A 15,073-nucleotide genomic window follows, 5' to 3' on the forward strand; every position below is an offset into this window, starting at 1 on the left:
ATTTTAGGGAAAAAGAAATATTAAATTTAAATGTCAGAGAAAAAGTAGTGTTTATAATATTACATATTATTTTTTACACATACGAAAAATATATGGTAACATTCTTTTTTAAGCACACTCTATGCTACACTGAAATTCTAAATAGATTCTGTTATATACTACACTATTATTTAGTAAAACATAATATTTATATTTTATTTATCTTGGTAACACCTTATTCATTTTAAATCTACTAGGTTTTCGTTATAAATTTTATTGTAAAAGAAATCAACATATTTTCAATGAAATAAAATTTTCTTTCTGTATATAAGTTATGATTTAAATTATAGTAAGTTTAAACAAAATGGTCTCTTTGAATTTATTTTCTTATTAGAAAATAGCAAAGTAATATTTTGATATTTTTGAAATCTATCAACGTGAAGATATGTATTTATTTAATCTTTTTCTAAAACTATGCAACTTTCATTTTATCTTCGTTCTTTTCTTTTTTTTTTTTAAAGAAGATCTCTTTAAAGTCAAGTACCTCTCTTTAAAATAATATACTGTACATACACAATAAACACGCACATGTGTTATCTAACTAATTGTGTTATATAAGTATTTTATTTTACATAGTCATCTATTTTCAATTATTGTATAGTATGTTGGGAACCAATTAAAGGAAAAGTTTGTGTGATTTTACCAATTCCTTTGGTACGACCCTCTCTTAATAAAAGTCGCATTCCAACATGAAGGTATTCTGGATGACTAACAAACCTAAATAATATAGACGCTGTGTCATTTGTTTGTAAACCTCTGTCTTTCATATCCATTATACCTTCAATTATACACGTTTGCCTTACGTTACCTACATGAACAGTAGTTTGAAAACCAGAAAAAATTGCAGTAGCATGGTAAACAATTAATACAGTAGCCTGAAACATACAATTAAGAATGAATATTTTTCGTTCATTATAAAAATATTGCTTTGTATAAATAGTTTAGATGAAATGAAATTAAAATTAGATCAATTAAAGAACATTATTTACTTGAAAAAATAAAGTTGCATGTGGCTTATCTCGCACAGAAACTAAAACCATGCCTGGTCGAAAATGTGGTAGAGGTGGACTATGGTTTGTCGATGGTGCCAAAGTTAAACTGGCACTTTGTGATGCTCGTACCAAACAACAAGGAGCTTTGTTACGATGTATGCTAGCAACTTTTACAGGGCTAAATTTACCATCAGGTAAAGGTCCTACCAATAATCGTGTTCCAGGTGCAATTGCACCTTTTACAAGTAAACCACCCAAAACAGGTTGAGTTAAACCAGCAACTCTACAATATTTTGATTATTACATACTACTAATATTATTATTTTTATATTATTACATTTAATCTATGTATTATAAGAAAATATTTAAGATAATGTGATATTATTTTCACACACAATTCTTACCTAAATGTTTCATCAATTTGGAATAGACACGATTCTGGATCTGAATCCGTAGGATTTGTTTCAGATGGTGGTAAGTTTCTAATAAATGATGTTAGTTCACCTAAACCTTTTCCAGTAACACAACTGACTGTAAATACTGGTATAATATCTGTTTCATAATACTGTGATATATTGTTATTAATATTATATAATAATAATTGTTTAGAGTAACCATGCGCTTGTATAGCATTTTCTAGTTGAACTAAGGTATCATGAGTATCATAAAACCCAAGATCATTTTTATTTAAAACAATGAAAAATGGAAGTCTTAATGTCAGGCAAAGAGCCATATGTTCTTGTGACGCTTCGTTCATTGGTGGTGCAATCACCAATATGACATAATGAGGAGAATATCCTATAACATTAAATTATTTTTTATTTATTATCTAATTTAATTCGAGGTAATAAAAAGAAGGGATACGTTAAAAAGATCTTTTACCAGTTAATCCAGAAACTGTTGTTCTTAAATATTTGCGATAACCAGCCAAATCTATAAAGGTAACAACTTTCGAAGCATGTTCGCAAATTTCTTCAGCCGTTGTCATTTCAGCGTAATTTAAGACATGTCCTTCGTTATCAAATCCAATAATTTCGTGCGAAATCGACGATGTGCGGCCTGTTTTTATTTCATGAAGATGTCGTAACATATTTAATCTTGCTCTCCCTCTACCATTATCTAATTCACCTTGCGTTAATACTCCTAAATAGATATTCCTTCTTATAACTCAAATATACTATCTTCATTATAGATGGATAAAATAGAATGAGCAAAATAAATATTGCAGAGCAAACTTTAAGTATACTTCTCTACCTTAAATGTCCTCTGCTAAGCCTCTCACCTAAGAGAGTTGACTTTCCAGCATCCTGAGCACCTATTACTGCCAATCTCAAGTCAACAACACTTCCTTGATCCTCTCTATCGTCTTTTCGTAATTTCTTCACCAGAACTTCGGCTACTCTTCTCTCACCATCACATTTTTTTTCCTTAATATTTTTATATTTAGAAATGGCAACTCTTTCACGAAGCACACAAGTTGTCGCACCTAATCTAGAAGCCATTTCTTTTAAAGTTTTAAGAGATGCCTTTAGTTCATCTTTTGATAAGCCTGTCAATCTTCCATTATCTTCAACACCTATATAAATTTATCAATGATAGACTGGATATTTTATAAACAATGTTTAGAGAAATATTTAATTTTACCAATTTGATAAATTGCCTCTCCATGACCTTCTCTGAGCCTCCATTTCATTTGTGTAACAAGATGTTCGAATCGTTGATTAGATGGATTTATTAATTTCAATTTATATTCAACATTGCCTTGCTCTGGTTCTGGTGGTAATTTTTCTTCTTGATTTTCATCAGCACTGTAATTTTCACAATCTGATACATCATTTTCTTTAGTCTCTGAGTCATCCCACGTGCCTCTTATAATATTTTTGTCATCCTCTGGGTCAAATAATGCTAAGAATGACTCCATATCTAAAAATTATCGGTAAATATTATTAACCAAATGAAATGGCGTTGTATTAAACAATACTTAATGTTAAAATCATTTATCAGTATTATTCATTTGAAAAAAATTGAATGATGTAATAACGTATAAAATGATACAATATCAATGTCCTAATGTTTCTCTAATTATTCAAGAAATTAATAATATGATACTAACGGGATGTTTCTCATTTTTAATAAAAAAGAGAGAGACAAGACTTGACATAAAAGAATACATGACACACTAACTATATATATATATATATATATATATATATATATATATGCCAACATAACATAAACAGATGTATATATTATGTCGTGAAGTCAAACATAAGAAGGACAAAATGTGCGTCCACTCGTACGCACGTTTGTATACAAATAAAAATAGTAAAATCGTTTTCAAAGGAATAAAAATAAAAAATGAATTTATTTAGTACTTATGTTTGATGTACAGCTGTTTGAAAGTGAAATGACAGTTGTTATCTAAAATATTCGATAGAATTATGACGTAACATCTTCCAAATGAACAGAAGGCTAAACCAAAAATTTATATTAAAAATATTAATGTTTACTTACTACATTTTCAAAAATTTTAAACTTTTCTTCGATATAAATGTATGTTCCAATCCAAAATTACTCAATCATCCAAGCTTCTTGCTGTAGTTGTGGCCGCCATGACAAATATTCCTTCAATCTAGAGTTACCAACATCCAAAAATGTAACACAAATGATGCAATTTGATATAATTATGTTTAAAGTCTTCGATCATCTTTATACTGTTTATATGTGAATAATAATTGTATTTTTATTTTTCTTTTTTTTTATTATTTTTTTGTCTTTTTATCTTTTCATAGAAGAAACATTTTCCAATCCGAATTTTTGAGTGTTGACGTCATTACCATATGAAAATTTACGCGAGTAATATAACATTAAATAAAAAACGCGATCTATAGTGAATAATAAAATAGAAACACGTAGCGTCATCTATGATATAAATAAAGGTAGCTGCATATATCGTTTGACAGAAATTATTAAAAATTTGAAATTGTAGAAAAAAAACAAACAAATCTTCCTAACCTAACATAAACATTATGAAGTTTTTGAATTATCAATAATTTTTCCAAAATCTTTCAAACGTACTTATTCGTATATTTTGTCCGAATATAGAGGGGTTGATTTTTTTGGACGAGTGTACTTGAAAAGAATATATAAGGGTAGGAATCCCTCGATTCAAGTGTCACGTGTCCTATTTACATTAACCCTTAGGCGAACGCGTGTCTTATATCCTTTACGCCTTTATGTTCTGCAACACAAATATTGCAAACTAAATTACGTATGATATATACCTATGTATTTATTTTACTTTGTTATTTAAAGAAGAAAATAAAAGATCCTAAGGGATCGAATCGATTCTGATCGATTTTTATCCTTTAATTTTTCTTATAAATTTTAATCGTTCATCAACGAAAAAAAAAAGCTTTATCAAAATATTATCAATGTATAGTTCGGTACGGGTGTTAATCATAATAAATATTTTATTTTCTCCTTCAAAATTCTATCTTGTTAATTTTTTTTTTTTTCAATTTTAATCGATAATTAAATAATAATCTATGAATCGTATTTTACGTAAATTGCATATGTAATACGATAACTCGATATATATGATCGGTATTATTATGTATTTGCGTAATAATAAAGTGGTCTGAAAAATATTGAAATACTATAATTCGTATGGTAGCGAAAATGGATCATAGTTTGAATGTATCTGTTGATGACAAAATCTTCTCTGATGGACTATTCAGAAGGCGTATTATCTCGGTTGGATCTGTTGACAACGTAAACACAAATTGTGATTCGCCGGACAATGTCAAAAGAGGATTTAATTTATTCGTTCGCCCTGGGCAAATCTCGATGGTTTCTTTTTTTACAAAGAGTAAAGGAAGACAAGGGGAGAGACAGCTACACGCAGGAGAGAGAGAGAGAAAGAGAGAGAGAGAGAGAGAGAGAGAGAGAGAGAGAGAGAGAGAGAGAGAGAGAGAGAAAGAGAGAGAGAGAGAGAATACTCGGTTCACGTAGGATGAGTTTATTAAATTGCGCGTTATTTTAAATTGACGAATATAATAAACATGCGGATGAATTTTATGAACGTTACGAGAATAAAATAACACGGAGTTTTGCATATTTATAATAATATTTGATAATATTACATAAGAGAAATTTTCAAGTATCAATGGATTAATTTTGTCGTATCAATGGATTAATTTTGTCGTATAGTTAAAATTATGTCATCGTTGGAACTATTGTTTATGAATCGTTTGTCAACTCGGAACTTCCATTGATTCATAATTTCTGTGTAAATATATATATATATATATATATATATATATATATATATATATAAAAGAAAAAAATAGGAAAAAAAAATAATAACATTTTGATATGTAAAATCAATATGCTAGAATTTTATATCTTAAATTCTATCATTTAATGTTGCAACGTAAACGATGAGTTATGTTAATAATTTTAATAATCATCCGAATCTTAGATAGTAAGGATCACGCGATGACGTCACGCAGCAGTTATTAGAATAAAACTAAAACCTTAATTTCGTTCGTGTTTTCTATTAAGTGTATATATATATATATATATATATATATATACACACATACACGTGCGATATCCTGTTAATTGGTCGATGAAAAGGTAAAAATCTACCCTCAGAGCTGTTAAATAAGAAGTCGGAAATTGTGCGACATTTCATCGCGTTATATATCGTACGTTGATCCCTCAGAAAGTCGAATTAGAAAGAGTTTCGTCGAAGTTTATTGAAGAAGGATATAATAAGTATTACGTGGTCTCTTTCGTTTCGTCTTCTTGCAATCGCTTTCAATAAAAATAATTATCTCGTCGTTTTTATGAAAAAAAATCGATGCTCATAGATGAGGGTAGAAACAATACGGCCATGTGTAGACTTGTGTATATATATATATATATATATATATATATATATATATATATATATATATATATATATGATGTAAGTACGTATTCGTTTACACGTCTGAACGAATAAGTGACGTGAAAGAAAGAGTGAGAGTGAGAGTTAGAGTGTGAAAGTGAGTGTGAGTGAGAGAGAAAGAGAGAGAGAGAGAGAGAGAGACGAACAGATAATGAATTCAATTGGTTAGTGTGGGTGTAACACCCTACTCCATTCGAAGGCAACCAATCAGGAAGAAACGAGGGCGCCGGCTGCTACATTCGAAATATATAAATGTGCCAATATCTCGTCTCCTCTATTCAGACAGTTCTTTCTTTCTTTGCCAGTGTCACCTGAACATCCCTTGTCAAAAGTACGAAGGACAAAGTTACTAATTTCTTGTTATCTTCGAATTTTTTTAACGACGGTAAGTTTTCCCCAACATTTTTAATATCTTTTGAAACTCGTCAATTAACTCGTAGAAATTTGACAATTATCGTTTACGGGTTATTATCATTAGCTTTTCCTTCAATATGAGCAAAATCGAATATTAGAAAGCTAAATATAAATTGTTTTTCGTCGTTTCGTCATTATAGACATTAAAAAGAAATTAAAATAACACGCGACATTTATGGAATTTTTTTTTTATTTCTATTTGAAACGAGATTATAATGACATTACGATTTTTACGATAATGACAAAACGATTAATCGATTATTTTTTCAAGTTTCCCGAGTAGACACCTTTCCCGCCTTTTTTCTTTCTTTGCTTTTCAATTATTTAAAACTATTCTCAATGCGATTTCTCTTATCGTGGTGTGTACAAATTCCCATAATGAGGCCAGAATCGAATTGCATGATTTCATGATATTTGAGTGTCGCGTTTAAATTTCCTGCTACTAGTCATCGGAGAGTTGCAGTCAGATAAGATAAATAATCATTTCAACTATAACCTACGTTTGGAATTTAAGAACTGAACGCGTCCTTTTCAATATATAAGAAGTTCATTTGTAACATCAATTTAATATCTGATATAATTATTCTCTTTTTTATTCTCTTTTTTTTTTTTCTTTTTTTTTTTTTTGAGAATTCAGGTATTAATATTCACGCTGTTTGTGATAGAAAGAGAGAGAGAAAAAGAGAGAGAGAGAGAGAGAGAGAGAGAGAGAAAGAGAGAAAGAGAGAATAAAATTTAAATGCACATGTATCTTATTGATAATTGAAATATTATATTAAACGATATTTAAAATACGTTATTAATTATTACACAACACGCGAACGTACACACAACACATGCACACTTAAGCTTCATATATTCGTAATTAGGTTACTTGTTGCATCATTTCGATCGGACGTGCCGGTTCCCTCGTCTTCTATAGTTTCGGTTTTAGCCTCGGTTTTCTTTCTATTTCTTTTTGTTATTTTTAACTTTCACAGATGAAACGATTCTTAACACCGTCCACTCTTTTCCTGATCATCGTTACGATGAATATGATCTTTGGAAGTCCTTTATCATTAATTAGATTATTAACAAATAATCGTGCTTATGGCCATGGAGTTAACAAAGATTCTAATCATTTGGACAATGAAAAGAATTATGAGAATTCAATATCCATAGATGATTCTGCTCCAACGGCTGATATTAATTTACAGGTATTGCAATATTTTACTAATATATTTTTACCTACGTTCGAATAGATTACTTAGGCTTCCTTTTTTTTTTTTTTTTTTTTTTGGTTGCGATATTATTCTTTTTTCTTTCTTTTTTTTTTCAGGATTACCAACATGATTGGACGAAAATTACGAAGAACCCTGCGAGTTCTTTAACTGCCACAATCGGGTTAGTTTAATTGCTCGTTAATTTTATTTATTTGTTTATTCATTTTTTAATTATTCTTTCATTTTTAGAAACCGAATCGAGTTACAATGTGAAGCTAATGGCAGTCCACCGCCACAAATTCTTTGGTTGAAAGGAAACGATCCGGAAAAGCAGGTTTTTATCATTTCTAGATTTCACAGCTGATATACCGTTGGTAGAGGAAGGGGGGGAAAAAAAGAAATAGAAAGATAAAGAGAAAAAGATAAAGACAGAAATGTAAATTTCGACATAATAAACGACATCATTTCATCGGAAATCGTAATAATAATAATAATGTTTGTCATTCATTTGGTTATGGGATGATGATTATCTATCCCCCATCAAAGGAAATAGGTTTAAAAAGTAGAGAAAAGAAAAGAAAAAAAAAAGGAAATAAATAGTTTCGATATTGAGGAACGCCACGCAGAGAAGTTGACCTCTAACAATATGCATATTACAGTAGGACCTTGATTAACCGGTCTAATCGGGACCGGGCCAGGCCGGTTAAATCGAGATCCACCGGATAATTGAGACCTGGGAAGTGTATAAATGAATAAGGCCATTAATGAATTCGTACATTGTAGAGAGATGATAACGATGAGAATACATATTTTTTTTCTCTTTTCTTTTATTTTTGAATAATGTATTTGCGATCGTATCTATATTTTGATATTTCTTGACGAATCGGGGTCCCTTTTATTATATTTATTATTATTATTATTATTATTTTTATTATTATTTTCTTTTTTTTCCTTTGGAATTATTTCAGTCGATTGTAATGTGTTATCGGTTGGTTAGATCATCCATCATTACAGTAGCATGATGCAACTTGGAAATATTTTTGCATTTCTAGCTAGCCGAGTTTCTGGGCAAAAGTATGGCGGATATGGAGATTTCTTCCGACGGATGGGAAGGACTCGGTCAGATTGTTTCGAAACTCGTCATAGAATGTGTTACACCGAACGATCAAGGTTTAATTTATTGCGCATCCGTAGCTGGCAAGAAAGTGCAGTTGTCCAGTCCGACCTTACTCTTGATCAATGGTAATGACAATAATTGTTTTATTAATCTGTTTATTTATGTTATAATGTGTTTATACACATTATAAATACTTATAATTGATATGATACATAAAAATTAAATGTTTATACGTTCCGTTATAATTTTGTGAAAAAGTTTGTTAACAATTGAAAAAAAAAAAAAGTTTAAATTTTCCAAGTTTTAAAAGTCAAAAAGGAAGAGAGAAAATTTTTTCTTTTGTTTGTTTTTTTTTAATTTTTATCATATAGATATAGTTACTTAATAAAGCAGAAATTTTTATGAAAAATATTTTTTTGATTTTATATCGACGTGAATATATAAATTATATTTTAATAGTATGTTACAATCTCTCTGTCTATCTTAGAAATTTATTATGAAAATATTTATCGAAATTGTGAAATTAAATTGATAACAAATATAAGTAGTATATAGACCATAAGACTAATATATATATATATATATATATATATATATATATATATATTATGTCTCTGTTATTAAAAAAAATATATATATATATTTATTCAACTTTTACAGTATATTACTATCCTAGAAATTTGTTACAAAAATGTTTATCAAAATGATAAAACTAAATGACCTATAAGATATTATTTGTATATTTTTAGATTTACCGAGTTACTCGTAATTTATATTCATAAACGATTAAAATACTTGATGATAGAAAGTTTAACATTGAAATAATTTTCATTGAATTGCGTGTTTACGATTTAGGAGAGAATGGAAACAGCAGTTGTAACGGCGAAAATAAACCCACGATAACTCTGTACTCACCGATGAGATTTGCTCTGATTGGATCTACGGTCGTTTTGCCATGTAGAGCTACAGGCAAGCTGAGACCTTATACGTATTGGTTGGACAATAACGCGGCAGTTATACATTCGTCCTCGAATCCACGACATAAGATCTTAAGAAATGGTGATTTAGTCATAGATCCACTCGAATGGACAGACATGGGAAGTTTGACCTGTTATGCCAAATCGGATTACAAGGAAGACAGTGTGACTACATTCCTTTATCCAATGGTAGTAAGTTGTTTCTTTTCTATTTTTCATCAAATTTACGATTAATCTCATTGACAAATAAATCATTTTTATTATTTTTTTCTTTTCTTAATTATTTTCATAGAACGAAAAGAAGCATTTCTAAAAGTGAAAAGAAAATTAAGAAGAAGAAGGAAAAAAGAACAAACAAAAAAAAACAAAATACAAAAAAGAAGAAAAAACCCGACGAAGGCCTATTGTCGATGTTCTCAAATTCGTATGATTATACTGATTCAAGATTTAAAAGAGTACAGTGAAAGTATCATTTCGACAGTATGCAAATACGGTTGATTCATTTCGAGCGTCAGTTTAATATGTTTGTCCTTTCGATCGCCGTTCGCTCTGAGAAATTTTTCTAACGAAGTACACCTTCGAGCGTACTCATGCAATGATTGCTATAAATCAAACTGGACACGACCAGTTGATCTCTTCCGACGAAATTATCATAGCTTTCTTCTCTTCTCGTTTATTCGTCTTATGATAATACATATGTACACACATACACACATGTGCACGCACATACACACACATACAGACATACACACACAGCTGAACTTATAGTATTTGTCGAGTTATAACAATGTAATTTTTCTTTTTTAAATTTCTTTCTATTTCACATCCATAATGAATATATTTTTAATATGTATTTAACGATCGTATATATCGGTATTAGAAAAAAAAAAAGAAAAAAAAAAAAATAAGAGAAAAAAAAAAGAATAGTAGTTATGCTATAGTATGTAATTTTAAACGATGTACTTATTTGTTTGTATATTGTGCAAATTGTTTGTTCATATTTTTATGTATATTTTTTATTATTATTATTTTTTTTTAATTTTTATCATATTTTTATATACGTTGATATTTAGATTATATTATGTAAGAGCTTTTCAGAATTATTGTTAATGTCAATGGACCGCTACCTCGATTTTGCATTAAACAAAGAGGGTATCTTTATCAGTATTATTATTACATTAAGAAATAATGATGAGAAAAAATTGTCTTGTAATTTCTCCACATCGACGCTTTGTAATGTAAATTAATATAAAATATACAACTTTCAATAAAAAGTAGAAACATGTATTAGCAACATTGTTTAGTATTTATACTTTCGTCCATTCCATTTTTTTTGTCCCTACATATGATGCATAATTATTATGATTTATTCTCTGTAATAATATTATATATAAATATTTTGTTTTAAATCGAATAATTTATCGCGAAATGTTAATTAATATTTTGTCGGAAAAAATGTTAAGCTAGAGATCTGTAATTATCCGTATATCCTTATGGTAACTTTTCCAAATATAATCATAACTAAATAATGAGTCGATAGATGGCAGCAGAAGAAAGTTCTCGACATTCGCGCATTCGCCATTTTAAATATTTATATTTTGCGGAAAATTCGATCGAAAAAAAAGTACTCGCGTTCTTATTGTTTCATACGATTTAGTTATTTCTTCTTTAAGTATAAAACTGAATAAATTTCTTTGATGCATTTTCAAGCCAGTAGATTACATTTCCTTAGCGTTTCAAATCGTTTATCGTACTGTCATATGCCACGTGATGAATCGCTTTCCGCATTCTCTTGGAATTAATGTTCTCCCGAACGTTTTTTACCTCTTTCTCTTCTTTCTTAGTCCTTGACTTTTTTGTAGTTGAAGTAGCCGAGTCTACTCCGACTCTCAGGAGACGAAGCATATATTTTAACACTAAATTACTCGGTCGTCTCGGGTTGACACGAGCTGTATAAACGGAACCAAATAAACTAGAAGCAGGCCGGCGGCGAAGAGGAAGCGCGCCAGTCACTGATGACCGTTCTTCATTTAGCAATTCGCTACGCATTCTGAAGCCTCCGGGGGTGGCCAGCCATCGCCTTTTCTCTGGTAATATTCTTACCGACTCTACATGGATAAGTCACTATACCCATTACGATCATCCACATTCACCAAGACGAGTTCTTTATCTTTTTCTTATTTTTACTTTATTTTATTTTTTTTTTAATATTTTATAACTAGTGACAACGTTTTGATCGTTAAAAAGAAGGACACTAATCAGAAGAAGATTAAGAAAAAGACAGGGCTATAATAGATATTATAGTCGATATACAAAATAACGTTATTAATGGCTTGTGCAAACGAAGTAAAAAAATATTATATTATTTTAAATGGCAAAGCTTCTTCTTAAACTTTTATGGATTGACCAACTCATAATAAATTTTCGCTAAGTATGTCTCATAAGGGACATATAAATTATTTTCATATTTTAATAGTCAATGCGGCCTATCAATGGCAATTATATATTTTGGTAATTTCTAGTCTATGGTATATAGTCGATATAAAATATGTCGATTTTACCATCTCAAAATAAAGTTGAACAGCTGTTCAATTACAATCAAAATATATAGATGGCGCTTGTAACAATCAGTAAACACGTCCAATCAGATACGGTCTTATATATTTCAAATAAATCTCCCGCGATTATTTATATTTACTTACTTTTCTCTCTCTCTCTCTCTCTCTCTCTCTCTCTCTCTCTCTCTCTCTTTCTCTTTTTGTTAATCATACCCAATCCTCCATGATTATATAATAAATATATACAAATACATTTTAATCAATGATAAGATAGATAATCTTGCTAATCAGAATAAACAGATGTACTACTTTCTCTTGGTAGCATAATGTACTCATATAAAGATATATAGTAGATAGTTTATATTCTCATAAAACTTGGTAAAGGAGGAAGATAAAAGGGAAGGAGGTGGATAAGGAAGAGGATGAGGAAAAAGAAGGAACAGAAGAAGAAGAAGAAGAAGAGGAACTGGGGCGAAAGAGGAAGAAACGTTGAGAGACTAAGGTGGAAGGGTGAAGAAATATGAGAACTAAACGTATAACATGCGGTTAGAGGTTGTCAAGAGAATTTTTTGTGTTCCATGTTGAGAGAATCGTGCGTGTGGTATATACATCATCGAGGGATCACTGGTCTGCAGGTGCACTTCTCTCTTTCTCTTTCTCTCTTTCTACACATATATACACACACATACATCGGGTGTGCGCGTGTAAATGCATCGGAGAAGAGACGATGACGATACGAATGTGATGGTTAGGCGTGCACTCGGCACGTCATGCACACGGAGCAGTCTCGTTACTCAGAGAAAGGAAGAAGCAGAAGAAGAAGAAGAAGAAGAAGAAGAAGAAAAAGGAGGAGGAGAAGGAGGAGGAGGAGGAGGAGGTAAGGTAGGTAGGTAGGTAGGTTGGTAGTCCTAGAGAGTAGTACGTTCGCGAGGAAGTTGTCATAATACCAGTAATCAACGTTGTAATGTTGATACTGCGCGTCTCCACGGCGATCCGAATGCGTGTTCTCCTTTCTGCGCATGTCGTCTTTTTCTTTATATTGTCTTTTTTTTCTCTCTCTCTCTTTCTTTTTTTTTTTTTCCTTTTCTTTTCTTTTCCTTTCTTTCTTTACGCTCTATGATCAGAAAAGAATTTCAATTATTGAGAAGTTAAACGTACCGTACAAAAAAATACAAAAAAAGAATAAAAAAAAAATAAAAAAAGGAAAGAAAAAAAGAGGAAAAGGTAAAATAAAAATCATTTAATAGCAATTTAACAAGTAATTTCATGTAATTAAAACAAGTCATTTCAATATCTTAAGATTCACTGGTATCTGATATTATGTATGTTAATTCGAATCTAATGTGGGATAGAGCCGTACATATCTTACACATTAATTCTAAAGTTAATTATTATTAATTAATTGTATTATAGGTAAAAAAAGAAAAAAAGAAAAAAAAAAAAAAAAAAGAAGGAAAAAGGAGAAAAGAAAGGAGGAAAAACAAAGAAGAAAACACGGAAAAAATTAAGCAAGACAAAAGAGAAGCACGACAAATCGAATAAATAAGAAAAGACAAACTGTAATAAACGAATGGGATAAATCATGAATTGACGTGGGAAGGAAAGGATAAACAATACGTGTACTTCGTTCGAAGATGAAGTCTGGATTCGAAAAGGGTAAAACTCGGATGAATTATCGGACGGGATAAAAGAGTGCGTAGATGTGAAAGAGAGAAAGAAAGAAAGAGAGAAAGAGAGAAAGAGAGAAAGAGAGAGAGAAAGAGAGAGAAAGAGAGAGAGAAAGAGAGAGGGAGAGAGAGAGATTGTGTGTCCGAAACGCATTAGTTACACGTACATACATACGTAGGTACATCTGCCCGAAGGTAATAATAACGAGGGAAGGTGCAACACATTCAGTCAGTCAGTCAGGCTGACTTTCTCATAGAAATGCTCGTAAGACTGTTCTTGAATACGTAGAAACTGTATTAGGTATAATTCAGGGTGGAGGGAGGAGCGAGCATGGCTAATGCGCGATCTGGTACAGCAATTAAGCTTCCGTGTTTTCTGCCAAGTAATAAGTGGGCTGCCGTTTCTAGAAGTGAACGCCCTACCTCTCCACATCCTCCCCCTCTTATCCTCACCTCTCTATGTCTTACTAAGAGATATAAAAAAAAAGTGTATCTATATAGAGTTCTAATTAATTAATTAAAAAAAAAAAAGAAAAAAAAAAAAAAAAGGAAAGTTGTGAAACGAAAAAAAGAAAAATATAATAATAATAAAAAAAAGAAAAAAAAAAAAAAAGTTTCTAAACGTTAACAGATATATTATATATCGAGAAAAAAATTAAAATGGAAGAGAAATTTATGCTTATATTTTGGTTAAGCTTTATTCGATTACTCTTTTTCACGATTTATTTGTTTTTTCTCCTTTTCTTTTTTTTTTTCTTTTTTCCTTTCAAATTGTAAAATTCCAAGCCTAGGAACTTTTGGCCTAATCCCATATCTTATTCTTATTTTTATTCTTCTTATTATTATTAATTTGAATATTAGTTATGAGGAACAACAAACGGAGCAGACATTTATGATTATTTTGTTCTACTTTATTATTATTGTTTTTATTATTATTGTATTTTACTCTTAATCATGATATACAATATATATATATATATATATATATATATATATATATATATATATATATATATATATATATATATTATATATATACATATATGTATATTATAAAGTAAAAAGATCTGGAACGGAAACGTGGCAATTACAATACTATACCCGTTTTTTCTTTATTTTTACTTTTTCTTTTTATTTATTTATTTTTTTT

The 15,073-nt window shown here is 30.0% G+C and overlaps 2 protein-coding genes across 3 annotated transcripts; one reads left to right on the forward strand and one right to left on the reverse strand.

The window, feature by feature from the left end:
- Positions 1–33: 33 nt before the first annotated feature.
- On the reverse strand, positions 34–3,868 carry LOC124953921 (GTP-binding protein 2). The gene is made up of 7 exons (XM_047505989.1): positions 3,546–3,868; positions 2,676–2,954; positions 2,314–2,607; positions 1,914–2,174; positions 1,436–1,829; positions 1,029–1,314; positions 34–914 (listed from the first exon to the last, which is right to left on the reverse strand). The coding sequence occupies exons 2-7, from the start codon at positions 2,950–2,952 to the stop codon at positions 630–632; spliced, it is 1,797 nt and encodes a 598-aa protein (XP_047361945.1). The 5' UTR covers positions 2,953–2,954; positions 3,546–3,868; the 3' UTR covers positions 34–629.
- A 2,349-nt stretch (positions 3,869–6,217) lies between these two features.
- On the forward strand, positions 6,218–10,992 carry LOC124953924 (neural/ectodermal development factor IMP-L2). 2 transcript variants are annotated; one of them, XM_047505995.1, is made up of 7 exons: positions 6,218–6,373; positions 7,383–7,598; positions 7,721–7,785; positions 7,854–7,938; positions 8,657–8,846; positions 9,577–9,890; positions 9,991–10,992. In XM_047505995.1, exons 2-7 carry the CDS (start codon positions 7,383–7,385, stop codon positions 10,009–10,011), a joined length of 891 nt encoding a protein of 296 aa, XP_047361951.1. In that variant the 5' UTR covers positions 6,218–6,373; the 3' UTR covers positions 10,012–10,992. The 2 variants fall into 2 exon arrangements, with proteins under 2 accessions (XP_047361951.1, XP_047361952.1); XM_047505996.1 differs by having other exon boundaries at positions 9,577–9,887.
- The last annotated feature ends 4,081 nt before the right edge of the window (positions 10,993–15,073 follow it).

This window comes from Vespa velutina, chromosome 13, assembly GCF_912470025.1.
Source record: "Vespa velutina chromosome 13, iVesVel2.1, whole genome shotgun sequence".
Taxonomy (NCBI): domain Eukaryota; kingdom Metazoa; phylum Arthropoda; class Insecta; order Hymenoptera; family Vespidae; genus Vespa; species Vespa velutina.